Consider the following 24,474-nt stretch of genomic DNA (forward strand, 5'->3'; position numbering starts at 1 on the left):
AGTATGTCAGATAAAATCAATGCTAACACGGAGAGAGAAGGCAAAGAGGTCAGCAATGTTATTGTTGCGCAGCTGTATAAGTTAGAAAGCTAGGCTACGGGCTTTGAAAGTAGTTTGATATTGAAAACTGCTTTTAAAAAAACGTCCTTCATATTTGCTGTTTTATTCTTTTAGAATCAGCTCACAAACAACCCAATCTCAATTGTAAAATACTTCTATTGAATTTAATTTAAAGGAATTGTTTTAGAGCACCAATAATTGTGGCGCTGAAAGCCTAAATATGGTGCAAAGTGCTTCAGAGGTCCATAGACTAGATAAATCACTCTACAGGCAATTTACCGTTTAATTGTGCAACCAAAAAACAATTGGGAAAAAAGGTTCCCTGTTAAAAAAATATAAGTTGCATTGATTTCAGTTTTTTTTAAATTATAAATCTCTGCTCCAGCTAAAGAAAAGGGCTTTGACTTATTTATAATATTAATATTTTATCCATCCATCCATCCATCCATCCATTATCTGAACACCCTTCTTCCCTAATGGGGTCGGGAGGGTTGCTGGTGCCTATCTCCAGCTGCGTCCCGGGCGAGAGGCAGCGTACACCCTGGACAGGTCGCCAGTCTGTCGCAGTTAATATTTTATTATTTCTTATTTTTCTGCGCTGTATAATAAGTGACTTGGTCTCATAATGGCTTTGAAATAACTTCACAAAATCAAACAATGAGTCCAGGCAAACAGGTGATGGATCCAAACAAGGGTTTCCTTTAATGATCATTTGTCTTGTAAAGAATATAATACAATAACAGTACTAGAATTAAGAACATACACTGATAAATATCAATAAGTACTTTTGAGCCACATTCACACAGCCATATGCAACGGCAGCTTCAGTCTTTTATATATTGCATTTGTGTTCACCGTAGAAACCTGCAAGCTGAGGGAACAGAGCCAACAATGAAGTTAGTCTGTATTGTAAATGCCCAGCTTTGCTTCTGGCTCTCCTGCAGTGCCAGTGTTGACCAAAGCGCCTCTGTGTACCTATTGCAGCAGTTTCACAACAGCAGCAGCAGTGTGTGTGAGGGTGCGTGTTTGTGGCTGTGTGCAAGAAAGAGAGAAAAAAAATAAAAATAAATCAGATGGAGCTGGGATTCGGGGGGAGTTTTCACCGGCTGTGTGAATGCGGCCCAGAGGGGCTAAGCAACAAACAAACACACCCAGAGTATAAATGGATCGCAAGGAAAGGAGGAGAGTAACGCGTGAGGAGATATGTAACGGAGGAAAGAGAGGGAAACATCTGTCACCGGTTCCTGCACTGCGTTTGTCTCAGTCAGTCTCACTCAGCTGCAGGAACACGTTTCCTTTCATCCATCCGTCCCGCTTTCCTGACAGTGATAAATCGTCTCAACTCAGTTTCAGCGGTGTAATGCTGTACAGATACCACAAGGGGAAAGGCCCGGAGAATGAAATGAGAGTGAAAGAGAGTTCGGAATGAAAACGGAAACCCGTGAAAACAATGAGCGCGAAGAGAACTGTGTCTGTTTTCCTGTCATTTAGAAAACACTCAGCAGTCTGTCGATGCGATTGCGCCGTCGATGCCATTGACAGACTTAATAAGAGCACAAGACAGACTGCCTAATCATGAAATCAATAGTCTGTCTGTGTGCAACCGAAGGAGGACGGCAGCCACTGCATCGCTGTTATCATGCTGTCATTAACGACTGTTTTTATTGCATGCGCCTCCTTCAGGCTGCTTCTTGACTAACAGACAAGGTGGCGCGTAAGCCCGTCTTTTAACTGACCCTCTACATCTTTGCGTGATTTATTCAGACGGACCTTTTGTTAAAATCCCTCCATATTTAACCACATCTCAAAGAGCTAAATACTGAAAATCGAGCTGATTAGTAAACTTTTCACACCTCTCTTCGACTCAACGAGCAGAAACAGACCCACCGGCTCCCCCAAGGAGTCGCTCCCGCCTCTAACCTGAGAGACAGCTGGCCGAAACATCTTAACAAGCTCAATGTTCTGATTATGATTTGCAATGATAAGGTTTGGTGGCTTCGTGTTTGTCTGCCCTCAGGCCTCCGACTGTAGGAGGCCCGGAGAGGAAAGGCGAGCCGAGTGGGAGTGAGGAAGATTAAAAGGAGGATTTTGAAAGGAACCAAACACTGTGTTTGAAGTCAGAGGAGGAACTGGTGTTTGTGGGTGTGCGTGCGTGCGTGTGTGTGTGTGTTTGAGCTCATTTAACATGTTTGAGGTGAAACGTTTTTGTTTGTATTCCTGTGAGAAACATCGATGGCTGGATTTAAAAGAGGGCATCTCTGCGTGAGGACACCATGGTCTGTTTCTGTGTCACAAAACGATCCGCTTTAGTCACGTTGGTTTTGGTTTCTTCAACGTGCTTTGCCTCGTGGATTTTCGGCTCAACGCTCAACTCAGTTTCTTACCACTTTATCGCATTATTTTTTAGGTCTCGTCACACGGTCGAACCTCTACCCAGCTGTAATTACCCTGTCTCTCAGCATCAAGTCTGCAGTGAGAGGGTCTTCTGTCTGCTCTTTTATTCACCCACCCATGGTCAATCTATTTTACAGGAGCGACAGGGGGGCAGGGTGGAGAGAAAGCAGCCTGACATCTGCAGAGCAACAGGGGTTTGATGGCTGTGACAGCCACCATGTACCCTCCTCTGACTGTCCATCAGCATTACCCTTCCCCTGTCATGGCAGCTCTGCGGTTGGGCTGATAATGCAGCTTGTAAATTAGGCATGCAGGAGATTAATTGAACTGATACAAAGGTGTAAGATTACTGTTGTTGTCCTAGCCAAGGTGAGAGGAGACAAACAAAGGCAAAGATATTATCTGCAAATAGCAGACTTCGCCTTAACGCTGCTCATAACACGTAGCACGTAGAGAAAATCATCCGGAGGCCGACTGGGACGGACCAGTGAACAAGAGTTTGGAAACTGAAAAATCTCATCTTATTCTGACTGAGGAATGTGCGGTACTGAAGCAGTCAGGATGCAACTGAGCAAAGAAGACTGAAAGCTAATTTTAGGTTATTTAACGTGGTTAAAATGATGCTCAGAAATGTAAGAAGCTGTTTAAGATCTATTTTTTCCAAGACACATTGAGAGAAGTCCGTGGTAAATCCAGGCTGCAAGAAAGCGAGCCAGAGGAAGACATTCAACATAAAGTCGCATAAAGCTGTTCTCATCCTTGTGAGCTTTCCACTCCTGTCTCTGTAGAATGACAAAGTTATACAACAAATATACCTTCAGACACAGGCATGTTTTTGCAACGATAGCCATGCTAACTGCCCTTTTTGCTAATATAAGGATACAAAAGACAACCACTACATGGCCTAGTGGCAGAGCACAGGCACCATATGCTGAGGCTACAGTGATCAGTGCAGCTTAGTTTTACCACTTACTGCATGTCTTCCTCTTTTCTCTGTACAAAAAACCCCTAAAATCAGCTTAAGTCAGGATCTGTAAGGACTAGTTTTACAAAAAGCCCCAATAAAAAAAATAAAAAAAAATCAGGCTCAAAATTCTGATCCATGCAACTCCAGGTAGAAGCTATAGTACTGAAAACATTAACATTCTGTTCAAACTAAAATTGTAAAAAAGAAAAAAGAAGAGGAAAGTGGATCGGCAAAGATGGATGAATCCTTCAAAAGCACATAGGTACTAAAGGAGTAAGAAAAAAGATCCAGCAAAGGATAAAGAAACATCAAAGCCAGACATGCCGGAATGAGGGTCATAATCCCACAAGCACAAACCTCGAGGGTCGGCTTTGAAAAGAAGAGCAACGATTTATCTGGACAGTAAAGCTGAGAGAAGACAGAGCAAAGCGTTCTTCTATTTTTTTTTTCAGTCCACCTCAATCTCCTCTTTAAAGCACAACACGCGGCGCGGCCATCTTCAGGTGGGAGTTTCTGTCTGACCCAGACAGAGCAAGCCTTAACCTCACTGACCCTTTCCATCGTCAACAACGGACTCATCACTCCTTCGTATCGTAAAAACACATGAACGCTGAGTTCCTACACTCGACGATACAGCTTCTTATTCCCTGTGATGATGTTGGACCCCAGTCAGTCAGTGCAGCTCTGACAAATGGCTTCACATCATTCAGTATTTGTCTGTGTTGGTCATGTCTGTTCAACTCAATCTGCTGTTGGGTGGGATAATTTTACTGACAATCGATAAAAACAAATATTATTAAACAATTTAATGCGATATATAGCTTATCTGATAAAATCATGTTGGATCTATCTTCACTTTTTTGTTATTTTAGTTGCTAGAGCAACACTAAGTACATGTCAGTAGGAAAGTCAACACAAGAAACAGGACTGCAGTGAATTTTACTGGTGATCCAGAAATCCACCTCATCCTTAAGCCTTAAAAAAAAAGGTTATATCATATCAATGTGTTTGAAGATTGATTATAAAGAAAGAGAAGAAAAAAACAAAAAAACAAATGGAGAATGGATGTATTTACTTTGATGAAACATGTGATGGTTTCTTACACAAAACACTCAGGAAAATCTGTCTGATAAGTTGGTTGCATCAAAAACCAACTTATCAGACAGATGGAAATATGCTTTACCACTATTCTGTAAAAAAAACCCCAAAACCTTTCCAAGTTTGAGCTCGCTTGTGACTTGAGCTAAATTAAAGTAATTTGGAGGAAGTCGTCTATTTATTCATTTATTTGTACAATGGGGCTGAACGACAAACGTAAAATGTGATCATGTAGAGCGATGCGACAATTGTGTAACTTGTGATGAATAAAGCAATAATTCAAAAGCGTCACAGTGTTTCTGCTTTGCTTTGCAGCAACCAAACCCAGTAGCTAACGAAGAATCTGCTTAGCCAAGTCCTTTAAAAAAAATATGAATCATGATTTCCGTCTTAACCACATCTGCAGGGTTTCCAGCAGATTTGTCATTATGTAAAGCTTGAACACGAGTTGGTTTATCATTTTCTCTGAACATCCAAACGGATTTGCCGTCGTCTCAGTGCGACTGTTAAATCGCTGAAGCTAGTTTAGGTGATCTGGACAAGAAAATCCACTGGACATTTTTACTTGTGCAACTAATTGTTGTATCATATTTTCATACTAAATCCATATTACAGTGATATTCCTGGCACGACGAGCGTTTGAAAACTTTTCACTGAAACTCAGTGCTGCTGTGCTGCTGGGATTTTAGTTACTCATTTAAATGTTAGCTCAAGTTAAGTTCACTTAAGTTCAGCAGATGAAATCACAGTGACTCAAGATATCTTTACATGGAGCAGGAAAACTGTCTAAATCTTAAGACCCTCGCCGTTCTACTTCCCCTTCGTTATGACAACAGAAAACAAATGTGGAAGCTTTGAGCTGAGTTGAGACAATCGGTATCAAATGTGCAGGTTAACCCTGGAAGTGATAGGGAGTGGGTGGGGAGAGGAGGTGTTGGCACACCTTCAACCGTTCGAGATGGCTCAGATGATTTATTTAGGCGAGCCAGAAATCGGAGCCATTATCCATTTTTCCTCTGGGCTTTCATCATCTGATCTAAAGCAACTGTCTCACACTGACAAGAAAAATACAACGCTAACAATCAAATAACTCAATTACAACCGCCTCTGGTTGAAAAATCAGCGAAATCTGTATCAGAACGACGCAGCGGCGGCGCTGCGAGTCTGCAGCAGAGTCTTACAAAGGGGCAAACCGAAAAGCAGCAGGATCAGGAGATAAACACAGAGCATTTGTAAAAAATAACTGTTCGATAGACAAAAGGCTCAAGTCAATATCACGACGACTCCCATTGACTCGTCTGACTTTGATACGGCATTTTCAGTGATGTCACCCCTATTTACAGTTCATACTAAAACCACTTCTCGCCAAAGAAAGTCCATACTCAAACTAAAAATGTTTTTTTTTTCTTCTTTTCGTTCTCAAAAAACAAAACAAAAAAAAACCAGGTCAAGGGCTGAGCTCAAAGGGAGAGTAACTGGATCATGTGAGAGGGTAGAGGACAGACAAAAGAGCTGGAGCCCAAAAACGAAACAAAGAAAAGGAAGAAGAAGGGATGTCAATGTGGTTGTTAGAGTCCTGGCAACACCTGGCAGCACATTGGCAGGCCTCAGAGGGGACTAATAAGCAGGTTGCCTCTGTGCACCAGGGGGTGAGGAGGTGGGAGTAAGGGCAGAACAGAAAGTGGGGCCGGGAGTTCATGGGCTGAGAGTTTGAAGTGGTATTTGGGGAAATGAGGACGACGGGGAGACGGGCAAGCTGCAGGTTGCAGCACAGAAGAAAAAAAAAGAAAAAAATGAGGGTGGCAATTTTTTTTCTTGTGTTTTTTGGTTCAGAAAAAACGTGGTTGAGCGTGGTTGTGGCCTTGGTTGAGCTCCCCTCCGTGGTGTCCCCCCTCTCTGTGGCCATGCCGCTTGTGCTTCCTGCGCTCCCTCCTCGCCTTGTGGTGGTGGCGTCGGTAACGATGGGCCCGCCGAGCTGGCGAAACAAGAGAGAGAGAGAGAGAGAGAGAGAAAAAAAAAACAGTGTGATTTATTAAAGTAGAGTTCTAGAGTTAAAAAAAAAAAAAAAGAAAAACCTTTTAGACAGACATGCATCCCAGGGGGAACATCACAGGCTTTCAGGTGGATTGTCGAAGGCAGATGGAACCAGGTGGGACGCAAGGGAGAGGGGATCAAAGAGCAGCCAGGTCAGAACGTCCCATTCTCCGTGCAGAGTGTCTGAAACACTGAGGGGTTATCTGTTTAATCTCACACTGTGTGGACCAGGCGTCTCTAGCAAAGGCGCGCCGAGATAGCCACCCACTACCATCCTCCGCCGTGAGAGCTCGTCCCAGGGTGCGGTGCCAAATCGTATCAGTCCGACATGTCATCTGCGATGAACGCTTACCAATTTTATAACTTGCGGCGCGTCAAAACAGCCCGCTTCCACAGATTAGGAGTCAGAAGAAGCAATGGCGTCTTTATCAGTTCGAACAGAAGCTACAATATTTTAGTATTCATCATTACTGTCACTCTCTGAGCAGAGCTACGTGAAACGCGAGCCTCGGCTTGTAGAATATTAAAGCGAATCTTGCTCCTCATGTGTCCTCTTGAAGAGGAAAGGCGTTCTGCTTCCTGTGTAACCTGAGAGTCAACTTTAACTCTAGAGATTTTGCTTGTTGAAAAACAAACACGCGTTTCTAAAATCTTTTTTTCACCGTGATGTTACTGTGTTATGGTGTGTCACCTAAAATCCCATGGAAACACATTGAACACAGTGCTTATAACAGAATGTGAAAGGGTCTAAGATGGATGAGCGAGTACCTGACTGTTTTACTCCTGTGTTTTGCATCGTGAACATGCAAAATACAGAGTAAAAAAAGGCTGAACATTTTCCCTTTCAGCACACATATATTCTATTGCATTGAGTCTGAACCTGTTGTAAAACATGTTTTTAAAGGGAAGAGAAAAAAAAAACAACAACCTTGAGCATAACGCACTTCAAAAGGATACCCAATCACTTCTGAGCAAGGCCAGGGGAATTAATTCAGGCCACAGCCACAGTAATGTTTTTGCTTGCAATTATTAATAATGAGAGCAGGGCTGGCGAGCCACAACGCTCACAGTGACAGCCGAGCCTCAGGGCTGCTAATGTAGGTTCGATGTTCGGGACCCGTGGCGGGGAACGTGCTAAAAATAAAACAAACGAAAGTGCAGCTTTAAGTAACGTCTGTGAGAACCGTGCTGCGAGAAACTCACATCTTATGCAGATGATTTTGGGTCGGTCCCACTTGCCGTTGGCGCGACACTTAGCAGTGGGAACATGGCGCTGCAGGAAGCCGTCGCCGCACTGGTAGCGCACTATGGAGTGGACGTCGTAGTGGGAACGCTTCCGACCAATTAGAAAGGCATTGTCCACGCTGGGAGGGGCGCCGCAAAGCACTGGAGAGACACAAGGGGCACAAAGAGGACAAGTTGAGAGCAGGGGAATCCAGGACGAACAAAAGACAGCTGGGCCTGACTGAGCCGAGCTCGAAGGTCCTGGATTAATCAGTTTCAAAAACATCAAGCCGGGCTTAAAACGGAGCAGCCGATTTATGCCAGGATTACGTACATGCTCACTGATGCCTTCAAAAGACCGTGAGCCAATGCTGATGCGCACAAATGTTGAACAACATATAAACATGGATTTTCTTTGCAGCATTTAAAGCTCAGAAGGATTAGGAGAAGTGAAAAAGTCACTTCGCAAACACATTTGAGAAAGAAAAAAACAAACCTGATAACTATAAACTAAAACAGATCATATAGCAAAACGTTATACAGATAAATCATATTGCAAAAACGAACATTTACCTTGCTAACCCCCAATGTTATTGGCTAGAATCTAGTTATAGTAAAATTTACTAAAATTACTGTTGTGCTAAAATCGTTAAACTTTCGATTGTTATTTATTGGAAATTATTCTTTTAGCTCATTTGAACATTTATGTACCTTATAGTGCTAAAACTAGAACTACCTTATAGGTTTAACAGCTAAAATCAATAATCTGAATAACTTAGCGACCAAAAATTGTTTAGATGTTGTTGATGTGCAGCAGCTGTAATGCTTTATACACCCATTCCATTTTTGATGAGTGAGCACTCTCTGTCATTTAGAGCAGTAGAAAAACAAGAAAACAAATTTTAATACCTTTAAGATATAAAATAATAATTTAAAAAATGTGCTGGATCATATGGGTTCATCATCCCTACAAAATCCCAAATTTAAGGACGCACGCGGGACACACATTCAGACTTTGGCTTAGAGTTTTCCTAGAGTATTACCCCATTGCAAACATCATAATCTGGATTTCGTTTCTACAGGACAGCAAAGTCAGTGTAAGACTGAGTGTGAGTGGGCGCCTGTCAAGGTAAAAATGCAATTTCGACATATGAGGAGAGGAGCGAGGATAAGGAAAATGTTTACAGAAGCTGCAGGAGAGAGGACCGACACGCTGTGCAGAGACTGACAGGATGGGAAAGCCACAGGGAAGCACTCCAACAGTCTCCTGCAGTAATGCTGGACGGGCTGAGACTGTCTGGTTAGTAGTCACAAAGCTGACACTCAGCTGTCACCTGCTTTACATTTAATGTGGAATAATCTCTGTTACTTGTAGAGTAACAGAGATTAGTCGGTTACACTGCATTAGCTTTTAAGCATTAGCTTTACTTAAAAGCAAATGCAAACACAGCTCACAAGTAGATCTTAACTAAATATTCCTGATGGACATTCAGGGTCTGTTCTGAACTAATCCCAGTGGTACGGTTTTATTTCCTACTAATCCTGAACTGCATTTCTTTTTAGGTAGAATTGCACAAAAAAGTCATCACCATCAACAACAGCAACTTTACGTAGCGCTGTTAACACCAGCTGCACCTGAAACAAAGTACTGAAGATCACTAATAGATAAATAATATAAAGAAGACATTAAAAACATGCATTTAGACAGAAAAAAGAAATTGTATTATTAAATCGACTTCATTTATTCAATAAGTGAGAAAAATCAAACGTTAAATAGTTTTTTTTTGTGTGTCATCAAAGCTTTTGGTACCTTTGTTGTTAATACTCTGCACAACAACCACTCTTCCATAGGACAGCATTCAGTTTTCTCCAGTAACTTTTGCTTGGACTTGTTGATCCACTTTTGTGTTGGCTTGTTTACACTTTTTGAATCATTAACTTATCAAAGTATCATACATCTGTAGGCTAATAGGTACTCATATGCATTTTTCAGTTTTTTGGTGGAATTCACCAACTGTGAGTTTTGGAGATTTTTCTTTACCTCACCTAACATCCTGGTCACTGGCAAGACAAACACAATATATGTCATCTGCCTTGGTGATCAGTGGTGATGAGAAATGTCCTGAGTCGTGTCATATTTATAGCCCAGAGAAACGGAGGGCTACTAATTAGTCATAAATGAATAAATGCAAGTATAAAATGAAAATGCTTTACTTTCATTTCTAATGGATTATTAGAGCAGGCGCCACCAGTGATTCTGCTCAAAACAATCCCTTCTAGAAGACGGGATTTTCCTCCAGTGAAGAAATGTGCTCAAATTAAACGTTCCGTTTTATAAATTGTTCACGCGCGACTTTGCTGCTGCAATAAAAGATTAATATATTTTCAGGCGTTCTTCGCGTTACGTTACCTTTAAATGCGGCATGGTGCCAATAAATGTGGCTTTCACTTCCGATACTGTCTGACTGTCAAACTACCGCCGATTTTTTCCGTGAACTTTATTCGTGCATCTCAGGAACAACCAAATATGCAATCAGAATATCTTTGTAAGTTTTCCCAACGTGGATGATTCAACACCCTCTAAAAGGCGAAGCGATATCATTAATTCATATGGAAATCCTAATGCCGCATTTACCGTTTAATGGGCTGTGAAAGAAGAAGGGAGGGGAAAATCAGACTCTTTTTGACGCAGGAAAATCCCTGAGTCAACAAAGACGGATAGCTAAAAGGTAGTTTTGTCTTTTGCCTACAAGCCTTTTCCCCACGTGGAGTTTGTTTTTTCTTTCTTTCTTTTTTTTATTTTGCAGTGATGGCAAGACAAGTCAGCTACACTGAAAGATGGATGAAAGAAAATGTCACTAAACCCAGAAGAAGCAACCAAAGCAGAGATTTCAAGGAGCACTTTTAAAGTCAGAAAAGGTCTTTGCAGCATAAAGCCCTGGATGTCAAACTCTGTAAGTCAGAATGAAAAGATCTACACCAAAAAAATCCACACACACACACACACACAAAAAAAAACCAGTTGTTCACAATGTAGCGGCACACCGGAGGCGCAGGCATACACCGGGAAACTGCAGGATTACGTAGACTATTTTATCCATTTTCCTCTTGTGTTCAGGAATTGTACATGCATTTAAATAATACAAAAAAAATAAATAAATTTACACTTCATAAAGCTTACCTAGACACATTTGTTTATGTTTTCTAAAAGTTGCATACGTTGGATGTGTTTATTCATGCTGTGAGCAGCTACAGAGGGATTATTTGCGCCTTTATTCCTGTGTAGCGGGGGGGTTGTCAGTGTGAGGCGGAGGAATGCGAAGAGCTGCAGACAGCTTGATGCTGGGCCCTCTCAGCGCTCCTTTACGGCCTCAAAGCGTCTGCACACCCACTGACAATCACGACAGGGAAAAACGAGAGAGATGTAAAGCGGCTGCATGTGTGCATTTTCAACCAGGAGAGAGAGAGAGAGAAGCTCACGTGGAAGAGCTTCATGTGGACAGATTCACTTTTTTGCTACTAAAGACCAAAATGCTAAATGCTTGTCTTTGCGAATGTTGCAGGTGACAGGCTGCTGGGAGCAAATGAGAGATGATGGTTTCATTTGTACAGCGCTGCTAAAACGCAGAGATACAAAGCAATTTTTAAAAAAAACCCCAAACAAACAAAAAAAACCCTCCCCAATCCAGAGTAGGTCTGAGCCATTCTCCTATAATGCTCTTATCATCTCTGTGAAGTTTTGAGCATTTTTCCTTCGCTAGATGAACGTATGAATCTTTCTTAGAGCAAACACAAACGCCAAATACACATTGCAAAAACACACAACCTTAAAGTGTTTTTGGTTTAGAATCTAGTGTAAGTCCAAAGTAACTTTTTAGAAAGAAATTGAGATTGTTTTAACTGAATACTTCTTCGATATTGATGAAAAAGTACTAGTTTCACTGGCAGATTATTTAACTGTAACTTTTCGTCACCATTAAGAAATTACTGACATAATACAATGTCCTATATCTTGCTGAAAAGTTGCTTGTAAGTTAGTTTTGCCTCATTTCAACTGTACTACGATACTTGCACTAGAACCAAAAATACTGAAGAAACACAAAAATCTTAGTGTGTCCTGCAAACATTTTCAGACCCCTCAAACTTTTAAAGATATTCTTAGATTCTTGTGAGAGTCCAACACAGAGTGGCTTTTGGCAAGCTGAAATAGACTAAATAGAAGTTTTTTTAAGTAGTGGATTTCTTCTGGCCACTTTTCCACCAATGCCACGTTTGTTTAATGCGCAACATTCTCCCACCTGAGCTGCAGATCTCTGCAGCCCCACCAGAGATACTAATTGCTCAGCCGCACAATGTACATAAACAGCCACGTTCTGGTTTCCCACCTTTAATGATTCTTTGCAGTCATATCCCAGTTGTCATTTGTGCCACTTTGCTTTTCTTTGGACTTTTGGGTCATGGAAATTTTTAGAAAAAGAGGGTAAAAAACAAAAGGAGCTGAAGAACTATGGAGGGCTCACAGCAATAGCACAGGACACCATGCAAATTCAGCTTCCAACCTTTAGCGCACAATAATCCATCAAAAGTGTAATAATTTCAGACTGCATGTCCTCTGAAGGTGAATCCCCGTCACATTTTTTTGTTTTTTATTTTTTGATGAAAGAGCTCAAAGCAAATGACTGAGATTTGCCGGGCAGGCTCTCCAAATTAAACTGCACAGCCTAACCTGTAATAGGTCTAGTTTTCCAATCTTCCTCAAAAATGCTAATTAGTGGTGCATTACTGCCATAGTAAAAATGTCAATAAGAGCATACTTTTACTAAAATATGTTAACACACTCTATCTATTCTGCAAAAATGCAAAATGTAGAATCTGACATCAAGTTTTGCAACGTAATATTATGTATTTGTAATGAAAACGTAACCCAAAGGTAAACAATTTTCCCAGTTTCAACAAGTAGATCACTAATGAGGCTCGGTATTTGAACAGCATCTAAACAGACGGTTTTGTGAGGAGCCTGTGTGTATATATGTTACTCATTTCAATCTCTTTCCTCTTCTGAGTTAAACAGGAAGAAGAAATCATTGCCGGCTGCGAGATGAGCCTCCTCTACTGTCTCCCAGGTGGCCGATCAACGTCTGATAGGTTCATGTGATGAGAAGACAAACAGATCACCTGAGTGGGGGTAATTAGAAATCCGGCAGGGAACTCGCAGCGTGGCGCTGACAAACTCCACTGATCGGACAAGACAGTGCACGGGGTTACTTGGAGTGAAGAAGGGGCTGACGGCGGGGAGTAGCGGGAAGATGAAAAGATTCTGCCGATTTCAAGTGACTGATTGAGGTCAGAGGTGGGCCGGATGCTGGGGACTTGTGACAGTGTGCTTCAGAGGTGGTGCAACACCTTCTTTGTGAAGGAAATAGCTCTGCGCTTATTCTGAAATAGAGCAGGACCGCCTCCGGAGGGCTCTACGTTACGTCAGCGACAGAAGGAACGCTCTCTGTGTTTCGGAGAAGCAGACTTCATTTGGTTAAATTATCATAGTGGCTGTCTAAAAGAGGGCTGAGCTTTCTCCTTTAAAGCTCTTTACTGCGACATCCTTAGCAAAACTTTTAATCAGTTGTAGATCTATTTGTGTTTTTTGGTTTCTCATCTCCATTACCATAAAGCCTAGTGTTTTAAAACAACCAGTTAATTTTTGTTTTAAAGATCAGTCAAAGAGAAATTGACTGATGACTGAAATTCACTGGTACAGGCTGGACAAAACGTCAAAGATCTTTCACCCACGTTTCCTTTGTTAGTGCTTCCTGGTCGCACTGACAAATAAACAACCTGCGGTGTGGAAGTTGTCGCTAAGAGAAGAAGGCTCATGTGTCAGTGTCTCAGCCTTTGATCATAAATGCGTCCTGTAAGCAAATTAGCTGCAGTTTTCTGGCTGTAGCACAAAGAGAAACCTCAACAGGTGACAGCAAGTTCACAAAGGGGCAAACTAATTAATATGTTTGCTCTGTTGTCTATGAAGACCAAGCTTTATAAGAATAATTTATGAGCAGTGTGCTGAAAGCTACCTAATGTCAATGAAAGAGGATGATGCGAACGCAGTTAGGGAGACTCTGAAGAGCTGAGCATGTCCTGATTGAAGAGGCTCAGAGGTAATCTCTTCCTCCATACGGGAGATGTGTGTAATGTAAAGCATGACACTGTCAGGGTGTTCATAATCATCTTAAGGTTTTCGTTTTTCTTCTTTTATCAATCCCTGAGGTTTAACAGTAGAGTGGCTGGAACACTTCTGAACTGATTTACATTCAAACTAATTCTCTGAAGAACTTTTGCTCACCTTTTTATATTTTTTTTTTATACGTCATAATTGCACTTTTAAGTCTCAAACTGAGCAGAGGAGCAGAGTTGTTTCCACTGTATCCGTCTTGCTCAGCCCCTGCTCCTCAGTCTCACTCTTTAAATTTGATGAATTTCCCTTCCATCCTGCTGAGTGCTGCTTCGTACTGCAGCCCCAGGCTCTCACCTGTTCCCTTCTTGCAGACGTAGGGCAGATTGTAGTTGCAAGGCACGTCGTTCCATTTGCCGTTCTCATGGGCGATCATTACCACGCAGTCCTCTCCTCCGGCAAAGAAATTGTCAGGCTGGTTTTCCCGCCAGTTTTCATATTGCTACAGACGTAAAGAAAGGTTCACATGCAGAAAGTTAAGAATGACAACAGCTGAATAAAAAAACAAAACAAAAGGTCTCATCAAAACGGCATTAGATTTCTTGTCAAAGTGTCATCCGTCTCTAAAAGTGACTTCTAGTTGCCTAGTGAAAAGAGTTTGTGCTTTCTGTCAGCTCTGAATATGAAGGGAAGTGCTTTGAAACAGATACTATGTTTGAGATGTTTATTTTGAAGAGAGAAAGGAAGTACTTCTTGTGCTGCCCTGATATGTCGACAGGGATTTGGTAGGACTTGCTGCTAAAATTTGGTTACATTATTGGATAAGCCTCCATTACCTTAAAATAGTTTTTGTGGGAGTACTTTGAGAACAGATAAATGGTGGCAGGTGAACAAAATGAGGTAAAAACAATTTGCAAGTAGTCTGAGAAAACCACAGCTGGCATCTGCTGTAATGTAGCTTCCTGCTGGAACTAAAGGGCCATTTCAGCTTTCTTACGGTGTCTGGGATCCATTACATCATGTTTAATTTAATTCTAAACAATTTGTAATTCATAAAACCTCCACAGTGTTTGTGGAAAGAAAAAAATGTGGTATTTTTCCAAAAATACAACCAAAATTCTCATGTAACCAGGACTGTGCAGTCTCATGAGCTCCAAGTATCTGTTCACAGTATTTGGATTTGCTTTCGTTGGCGTGGACTATTTTCCAATATTTACCTTTAGTTTTACATAAATGTCAGCTGACAAATTCTGCAACGATGTCGGCAACAAATAAAGGGCTTGGTTTTAATGTTGAGACAGTTTGTGTGTCAGTGGTGAAACAAAACATAAATCCAAGTGCATATCATATAAATCGACACATGCTAAAGGCAGAGGAAATTACATTTAAGACAACAGAAAATAAATAATCACTGATAAGGGATTCGTTACATAATAATCTGGTAAATTTTTTGTAAAAGTATATCAGTGATCAGGATATTTTTTTGTACAAATTAGATATTGTTCTGTGTCCCATCACATCCCTCACGTGTAGCATTTTAAACTCTGCTGGTTAGAAGTAATTGCTTCCTCACCAGGTCTGACTTGTCCGTCCACTGAAAGTCGTCCTCCACTGTACGATCGTTCAGCCCAATCCAGGTGTTGTCGTGGCTCAGACCTGTGTCAGATGTAAGACAAATGAGTAAATGAAGTCTTAGAAATCTTATAATTAACCAATACTTTTGCCAAAATGTAGTGGTCTTCTCCAAGTTTGTCTAGAACAGGAAGAATGTATGACTGCATATGATTTTAATTTCCAAAAACATCTATTAAGTTGAGAAATGAAGTTTCCTGCGTTAAGACTGAAGGTCCTCCTTATTGGCTACAGCTGAGAGACAATAGCAGCAACCAGCAATGTCTGAGATGCATAAAGGGTGACTGTTCAGTGGTTTGTTTTTATTTTATTTTTTTATGAATGATATTTCCCTAATGGAATTTTGGCTTAAACTCATTTGCATGTGTGGGCGTGCAAAAGTCCCTGCACATACTGTACGTATTAAAATTTCAATCACGTTGATGATTAATATCATTACTGAGTCCATTAATCTTGCTAATGGCTCTGAACCCTTTATTGCAGGGGTGGAGACACCCATTTTCAAGGCAACTGAGCACTTTTTTTTTTTCTGGAAATTAAAAAAAATAAATAAATAAAAAAGAAGAAGCGGTAGATGGATGGCACTGTGGTCTCATTGAGACAGACAGCGAATTGAACATTTCAGGTTCATGCTGCTGGTGATCCTGATGTCATAACTCAAGTGGCGATAGATCGCTGCTGGAGGGGGAAAACGACGGGGTTGAAGAGACGAGGCGCCAAGAGACAGAACAGAGTATGTTCACGTTGAAACAAACTGCTGACTGTGGTCAACAAACATACTGCACAGTGAGTCTGAGACAAGCAGAAATATGAGAATTAAACACTCGTTTGACTAGACAACTTGTAATCCTCTATTTACTTCGCATAAAAAACCCCAAGAGCTAAAAATATGCATTTGCTTTAAACACGACTTCCTTGTGCGACATCGTGAAAGAAGTAATCCAGAGGAAAAAGCTGTGAACTTTGTCTGATTGGTTCTTGGATCAAAACCTCAGACGCCTGAATGTGAACTGATCACCTTCAGATTAATCAATAAAAAAAAAACAATCATCATCAAAACCCGTCAGTTTTGCACTGTACTTTTTAAATCAAAAATAATAAATTATGAAATCAGTTTATCGTTGCTTTGACCTTAATTAGCTAAATTAAAAACTGTGAATAGACCACATATCATCATTTTGTGCCAATTCAATTTAGATTTCAATCAAACCCTTTTATTCCATAGTTAATCTGTCATTTCACTTTCTTTTGCAAACTGTGTGGTTACGTCTTGATTACAAAGGCCATTAAAAATTCTGCAGTCACATATGTCTTGACTTTTTGCTCCTCTGTTTCTGTATATTAAAATAGATATATAAAAAACATTAGGACACTTTCTCTCTCCAGTTACTTCAGCACCTCCTGTATTTGTGACTAGTTATCAGAATGTGCTCAGTGAATCCAGTAGCAAAAACAAAAGAAGTAGCATATAAGCAACAATTTCAAATAAATATGGAGACTGCACTGCTTGGTGAATTTCCCTCCAAGCTATGGTTTCTACAGGTTTTCTTTCTGTGAATAGATTGTGACCTCCGCCCACCTCTGATGAAATTCTGCTCTGCTGCAGTGTGGATGCTGGCCAGGTGACCGCTGTGCTCCCTGCAGTCCTTCTCGGCATCCTCCCAGGTGTGTCTGCGGCTGAAATACCTGTAGCAGTGGCCGTGAAACTTTCTCCACGAGTGCTCGCAGCCCTCGATGTCTGCGAGAAGGGAGGGAGACAGGAAGGATTAACTAAAAAAAAGGCTCATATTACTCATCTTAAAATTTATGCATGCTTTTTTATTTATTTATTTATTTATTTTTTAACTAAAATTAGTAAACACCCACACTGTAACAAAACAGAGAGAAGGAGAGTGTAAGACTATAAAAAGGGAGAGGTTATTAATCTTTTCAGATTTCTTTGTGTGTTCACACAGCTCGTTTCCTGTCTCACGGCGAACAGGATTGGCGCGGTTTTTCTTCTCTCGTGAATCTTTTCTCCCCCCTCTTGCACCGTGTTGCCTTAAAGTGCCCGTTGCGACACTGCTCTCTGCCTCCGTCCCGTTTCTGCTTTCCGTCTTCGACTCGACTTCTAATCCACCACAGAAACAAGCTGGCAGTGAGACAGCTTAGTCCAGTGGAAAGGCGTTTTAATCCGTTCAAATGACAACAATCCTTAGAAATTGCTTCCAGCGTGCAGCGCTCGCTTGGTAATTAAGCCCCGTCACAGTCCTGTCAGCGCACTTACTCTCCCTCCACCCATCCTGCCATCTATTCCTCGGTCTCTCCTTTCATCTTTTACATCTGTTCCCTCCTCTGTCATCTCGGTGAGGTCTGTGTTGTGTCGCGGTGTAAAATGTGATGTGTGCGTGCCTTTCAGCTTAAGCTTTGCACCATTTGAATGCATACTTATAAACGGGTTTATGTATAATCGATGGAAAGTCTTTGCCAATGGTATGATAATCAGAAAAAGAGCCCAAGCTTCTCCAACAACAAATCTGAAGCAACGCAGCGAATTTTGAACAGCTCAAGTTGGCCCTTATGGGGCCCCCTTAATATGAAGAAAGATCTAGATTTAAGCATGAAGGACATAAGGAAAGAAAATATTGAAGAATTACAAAATAGGATGTTTTGAGACGCAATACAAAGTAAGAGCCTGGAAATCTCACCCTCACTGCAACCATTTTTGGAGTTCAGTGCCATGAAGAGGAATGACATAATTTCACCAAATGGAGTGGAGTGTGTTATTGTGAGAAGGCCTGCTTCACAGGGTGAGATAAAGTATATTTTGTGAAGGCATGGTGTCTAAAACTAAACCAAACAAAGTGAGTTTGGACACAGAGATTCACTGCGAAAAACATGAAACGTGAAGGTACAACCGAGGTCAAAGTCTAAATAACTCCCTAAATAAAATGAAGGCTGGTCTGTAAAATGTTTGCACTCGAAATGTTTTTTTGTCAATTTTCAGTAAGTTTGTACAGGATCACTTAATGCTTTGGGTGCTTTTGCACTGTTTGAAAATGCATCTTTACCAGTGAATTATGCCCATCCTCATCTCCAACTTTGTTAATTGCAAATGGAGGGGAGTGGAAATTCTTGATTTTGATCACTTTCTGGGTCTTGAATATGAACGTTTTAGATTTTTTCACATTGCGTATGGTTTTATTAACACGCTAACTGTGCTATTCTGGGTACTTTTAAGCTGACGTCCCTCCCTTTTGCAAAGAGTAAAATCTTCATCAGCAGACAGGGTAGCTTCATAGTACTGGATTAACAATGATTAATCCAAACAAAAAAGTCAATGACGTAGTATAGTGGAATAAATTGAATTGCTAGACTATAAAATCTTTTGTATAGTAAATGAAAGCAAAATCCTCAAGTTGAGTAATGGAGAATATTTTTGTTTTGTTCACACAGCTCAGCCAGCGAAATGGTATAGTTATGATTATGATGACCACCTAATTCCACTATTGGTCAGCCTAATCTCATTGACATCAGAAAACCTACAGACTGTGACTCCCCCATATGATGCTGTGTTGGATTTTAACAGACTTGTTCACTGACTGCTGTGCAGCCCTGGAAGGTCCAGATGGATGCAGTAGTGGTACCCACTACATCCCAACACAGTCGTGACATCACAGCAAGGAGGTGGTGGAGTCATGCTTTGGGCTGAAATCATGGGGAGAGAATAATTGGTCAGCCCCTTCAGAGTCCATGAAGGTGTGAGAATGACCTCAGTAAAGTAGATGGACTTTCTGACTGATCACTTTCTTTCATGGTTCAAAAAGAAGAGCAGAACCTTCAGTAGCAAAATCATCTTCATGCATGATAATGAACCATCTTCATGCTGCAAGGATCACTGTGTCATTGGCTGCGATGGGCAGAAAAGGGGAGAAACTCATGGTGTGGTCACCATCCTCCTCTGACCTCTGACCTCAACCCTATTGAGAACCTTTGGAGTTTCCTCAAGCAGAAGATCTGAGGGTGGAATGCAGTTCAGATCAAACCAGCAGCTCTGGGAAGATTTTCTGACATCCTGCAAAGAAATTCAAGCAGAAACTTTCTATAACCTCACAAGTTCAATGGATCAAGAATTGTGCTGTGATATCAAAGAAGGTTCTATGTTAACATGTAACTCTGTCTGTTAAGATGTTCTTGATTGAAATAGCTTTTGATTTTAGTACATGTGACCACTTAACGCTGCACATTCAAAGAATGACCGTTTGCAGTTTTTATGATCCATAAAATGTTTAGAAAATCTGCTGCGCATAATAATTTGGAACATTTTGAGTTTTTTATTTTTGAAAAAATACTCATGGGGAGCTTTGTTCAGTAAAATTTGATTTATACTGTAATAGTTCATGACTTGAAACTTATACTGACCATCATTTGCATTGACCATTTAAGAAAATCTGAGAAAATATCACTTGCATAATATTTTAGAGCACGGTGTAGTTCTCCTCCTCAGATATCTCCTGAGGATAAGAGTTTTCAGTCTCAACACCTCGAAATATACTGAAAACATAAAACTCAATTAGCCATCTTAACAGGTTTAGCTTGTTCCCGGTACTCAGCAGCCTCTCTGGTCCGGCTCATTAATTCGGGGCAAAACGAAACTGGGTTCAACATGAAGTGTGATGCTCGTTCATTTGACATTCTGGATGTTAGCATTTAATCTTTCCCTGAAGACTTGGAGCTCAATCTTTTGTTAGACAGAATGAAGAAGTCACATTTTTTTCCACCGTGTTTTACCGAAAGCCTTTTTCTTGCTCAGAGACAAGCTGATAATGTGCTTCACTACAAACACTTGGGAAAAAAACTTTTTTGATGATGCCAACTGCAAAATAGAGATTTGAAGAGATATGAAAAGCTCGAAGAAGTTAAAAAGAATGACACAAAGATTTACTGAAGAGCAAGAAAGTTTGCAGAATGGAAAAAAAAAATACATATATAAAATAAAGGTCTGACAGGACTCTGCGTATTGTGTGGAAGGGAAGGACAAAGATCCAAGGCTTCAACCACAACAGGGAAGAGCATGATGAAATCCTGGACAGCGTAAAGAACCTGAGCGTGGCTTTCAAGAGCTTCAGCTCAGTAGGACACTGTGCGCTGTCTTCACCCGCTGCCTCTGGCAGCTTCCTGCCAGAGCTCACATCTTCCACACAGAGCCTGTCACAGCTCTGCAGTCACACCCTGCAACAGAGGCCAGGACCTTAATGCAGCATCATATAATGCCCCACTCACCAGGACACAGTGAGCTACCTGAGCCTCACCTACAGCCCTTTCTGTTTCCAGCACTCAAAGGAGAAAAGTGACTGGAGCAGCTGAACTGAGACATGGTTGCATATCCAGTTGGTGTGAGCTACTGGGCTTTCAAAACCTGTGCAGTAAGTTGGACTCTGCAGGAAATCTTTACTCTCATTAAGGATCAGGAGAAGGTTGTTGTGCTCTGGAAGGCCTTGCTGCCATGTTTCAGTAGTGGTTCATCCCCCACCTTTACTAAAAAGTTTAATCTGTAAAAGGAAAATTGACCTTTTTTTAAAGTTTCCATGCCAACTATTTTATTGAGATTTAATGTTACAGACCAACAAAGAGTACTTGTGAAGTGAAAGAAAAACAATACATAGTTTCTTAAAAATCTGCAAATCGTGGCATGTAGGCAGCCTACTTTACTCATTTATTTAGTAAACAGAGTGTGCAAGTTATGCTAATTCCAGCAAAGAGCTGGCCGATACAGCTGAAAAACATATCACAATACAAGCATTTTATATCAGTCGATATTGATAATTATTGACTAGATTTTTGTTTTAAATATCTGAAATACTGGCAGTGTGACCTTTCCTATCCATCCATCCATTTTCTGTTCACCTTTGTCCCTAATGGGGTCAGGAGGGTTGCTGGTTCCTATCTCCAGTTACGTTCCGGATGAGAGGCGGGGTTCAGACAGGTCGCCAGTCTGTCGCAGGGCAACATAAAGACATACAGGACACACAACCATTCACACACTCACACCTAGGGAGAATTTAGAGACCAATTAACCTGACAGTCATGTTTTTGGACTGTGGGAGGAAGCCAGAGAACCCACCATGCACAGGGAGAACATGCAAACTCCATGCAGAAAGACCCCGGGCCGGGAATCGAACCCAGAACCTTCTTGCTGTAAGGTAACAGCTCTACCAACTGCACCACTGTGCAGCCCACCTTTCCTATCCTATCCAGAGTTTTCATTCCAGTCATTAAGCACGATGGCAGGACCTAAAGCTGCTGCTGCACAAGATACGCAATAAATTGTTGCTAGGTAACCAAAGACTGAGTGTGAGTTAGCTGATGCCCCCCATCTTGCTTAGTTGGCCATCAGAAGTTGAATGACTAAAGACTTTCCTCTGCCTACATTCCCCAGAATGATGTGCGGTTGCAAATCGGAGTCGAAGTTCAGTGAATTTACTGAATAATCTATCAGACATATTAGCTATTAATATTGATGATTTGTCTATTGCGATACATATTGTTGTTTATTTATTTCCCAGCACTGGTCCAGCATCAGAAGACAAAAGATTATGTCACAGCTGTAAAATTACCCAAACATGACTCCCCAACCAAGACATTATACTATGAAAAGGAGAACATTTCTGTTGACCCATAAGCATTTTTCCACATGCCAAGTATAATAAACAGTGAAGAAGTTGCTGTAGTGAGACCAAAATCTACCTTCTTGACTCACAAGCAGAAAACTTTTTCTGGCACAAAACTACCAAAGTTAAACTGACACACTGAAACACAGTGGTGGCAACGTCATGCAATGGTGGGCGCATGTCTTCAGGAGGGATTGGCAGATGAGTGAAAACCCATTAGAGGCGAACCAGATGTTCAAATTTTAGTTTAGTCTGACAATGAAACTAAACCCCCAGTATAAAACCACAGCTACAGCTTAAGACTAGGAGCAACAAACTCCAAACCACAAGAGACAGTATGGCGCACCATTAGGACGGCATCTTGGTTAAACACAGCTGAATCAAAAGGTTCATTTGTGAGGTCACTGCTCAGCTTGAGAAGAAGAGGCGTTACATTCATTACCACAGCTGTGTAGGAGCAATGACACGTAAAAACATGGAGTACACCATCTATTACAGTGGGCCGTCCTAGTTAACGTATTCCATCTAAGTAGGGGTCTGTGGTAGGACTAAAAATGTGATGCTGTGAATCTAATCTAATTGATCTTGAGAAAAGAAACCTTTTCTTGTCTCTGGATGTACAGCAGCTGGTAGACACAAATAAAAACCAACAAAATTGGCATTTTAACTGCAACGAATGGCGGTCCTTTAAAGACTCAAAGGGAACGAATACAAATGTATGCTACACTTTTCAAATTTCCATTAAAGAAATCACTCAATGTGTAATTGTTTCAGATGTGTGGACGGCAAAGAGCTGAAGAGAGTCGACATTTCACAGCAATAGTTTCCTCGGCACGCTTGCAAGCACAAACAACCGATCAGCAGCAACCAGCCCGGTGTTGTCTCAGGTCTTTTGGAACCAGAATCAGGCAGCGCCGGTTGTCATTTTATCTGCTGACAGCTAACTTTGGCTTTTATACCAGCATCTAACCTGGTTGCTGGCTGCTAAAAGTGTCCACCCACATGGCAGCTGGTACATTGTATTAGCCCTGGGAGTTGGTCCAGTTTGGCTCATGGAGGTAGAGAAAGGTTTGTTATCTACAAGAACAGGGACAGGAGACTCGGGGTAGGTGTGACAGGAGGGGAAAGAGAGAGGAAGCACACAGAAATTCACACTTTTATACACACCCTATGTTGGGGAGGGGGGGGAAAAAAACCCGACTGGTGTCCCAGTGCTGCTCCGATTAGAGCCTTAACCAATGGGTTTGAAGAATAAGCTGCAAGCAGAAAAGCAAACGCCTCAGGAGGACTAAAAAAATTAAAACAAATGAGCAGCTAACTCCAGAGTGGGTGTAAAGAAAACAGACAAAGAAAAAAGAAAAAGATATTGAGATGAGAAGAGAAATAATAAAAAAAGAGATCAAAAATAAAAAGCCATGTTTTCTCCCCCTCAGATCTTCAACGAAGTCTCTGCTGATTTCTTCTCCCACTCGCTGACAGCGAGACTCAAAGCCCGACATCACATCAACCTCTTCAAATATTTAGACATTATTCAACTTGTCTCCTTTTTCTCATTTTTACTCTGTCAGACAGAGAGAGGGGGGTGGGGGCCGATTAATATTCCCAGAGACTCTAGCGAACAGCAGTTAGGAAATAAAAGGCCATAAACTTCCAGCGAACTGATTGGGTCGTTTATCCACATCGTCGAGTGATGTGTCGGGTGCCTGGCTCTTTTAGATCCCCCCGAATGATGAAGCGGCTGTTTGCATTTACACACGCGGTGTAGCTGAGTGCGTGTGTGCGTGCGTGCGTGTGTGTGTGCGCCACCGTCTTTGAAAGCTGACAGCAGAGTGTGCCGTTCGCAAGAGGGCAGATGACAGAGGTCTGCCGAGGAAAGAAATGAGTGAGAGCGAGAATCTGCTGATAGCCAGTGTCAAGAAATGCGAGTGTGTCAGGAATGTGCAAACGGCTGAGGAATTAATAATGGCTATTATGAGCGTGGTGTTGATTAATGGAACATCTTAATAGTATGATTCTCACAATTAGAACTAATGAATGTTACCGCGTTGGAGAGAGCACAACAGGAATGACCGATGCCAGTCTGAGGACTCCTGCATTATTATACCCTAGATGAGTCTTTGTCGATTGATGCCGATGGAGCAGGCTGATATAAAAACACAAAAAATTGATGCCTTTTTGTCTGGAAGGAGGAAAATACCCCCAGAATGTGTGTGTGTGTGTGTGTGTGTGTGTGTAGCCCAGGGATTTTA

General features: G+C 41.4%; 1 protein-coding gene and 1 long non-coding RNA gene across 2 annotated transcripts in view; one reads left to right on the forward strand and one right to left on the reverse strand.

Moving 5' to 3' along the window:
* Positions 1–739: 739 nt before the first annotated feature.
* ncanb (neurocan b) overlaps positions 740–24,474 on the reverse strand; it is a 153,099-nt gene continuing 129,364 nt past the window's right edge. Inside the window, exons 12-16 of the mRNA XM_044129077.1 lie at positions 17,155–17,313; positions 15,517–15,599; positions 14,301–14,445; positions 7,757–7,939; positions 740–6,494 (exon numbers count right to left, since the gene is read on the reverse strand). Of these exons, the coding sequence (XP_043985012.1) occupies positions 6,349–6,494; positions 7,757–7,939; positions 14,301–14,445; positions 15,517–15,599; positions 17,155–17,313 (716 nt within the window). The 3' untranslated portion in view covers positions 740–6,348. The remainder of the gene's footprint in view (positions 6,495–7,756; positions 7,940–14,300; positions 14,446–15,516; positions 15,600–17,154; positions 17,314–24,474) is intronic.
* LOC122838434 lies at positions 10,251–14,294 on the forward strand. The gene is made up of 3 exons (XR_006371892.1): positions 10,251–10,506; positions 10,585–10,731; positions 12,849–14,294. It is a non-coding gene; the product is annotated as an uncharacterized LOC122838434 (long non-coding RNA).

The sequence above is a fragment of the Gambusia affinis genome, linkage group LG10, assembly GCF_019740435.1.
Source record: "Gambusia affinis linkage group LG10, SWU_Gaff_1.0, whole genome shotgun sequence".
Taxonomy (NCBI): Eukaryota; Metazoa; Chordata; class Actinopteri; order Cyprinodontiformes; family Poeciliidae; genus Gambusia; species Gambusia affinis.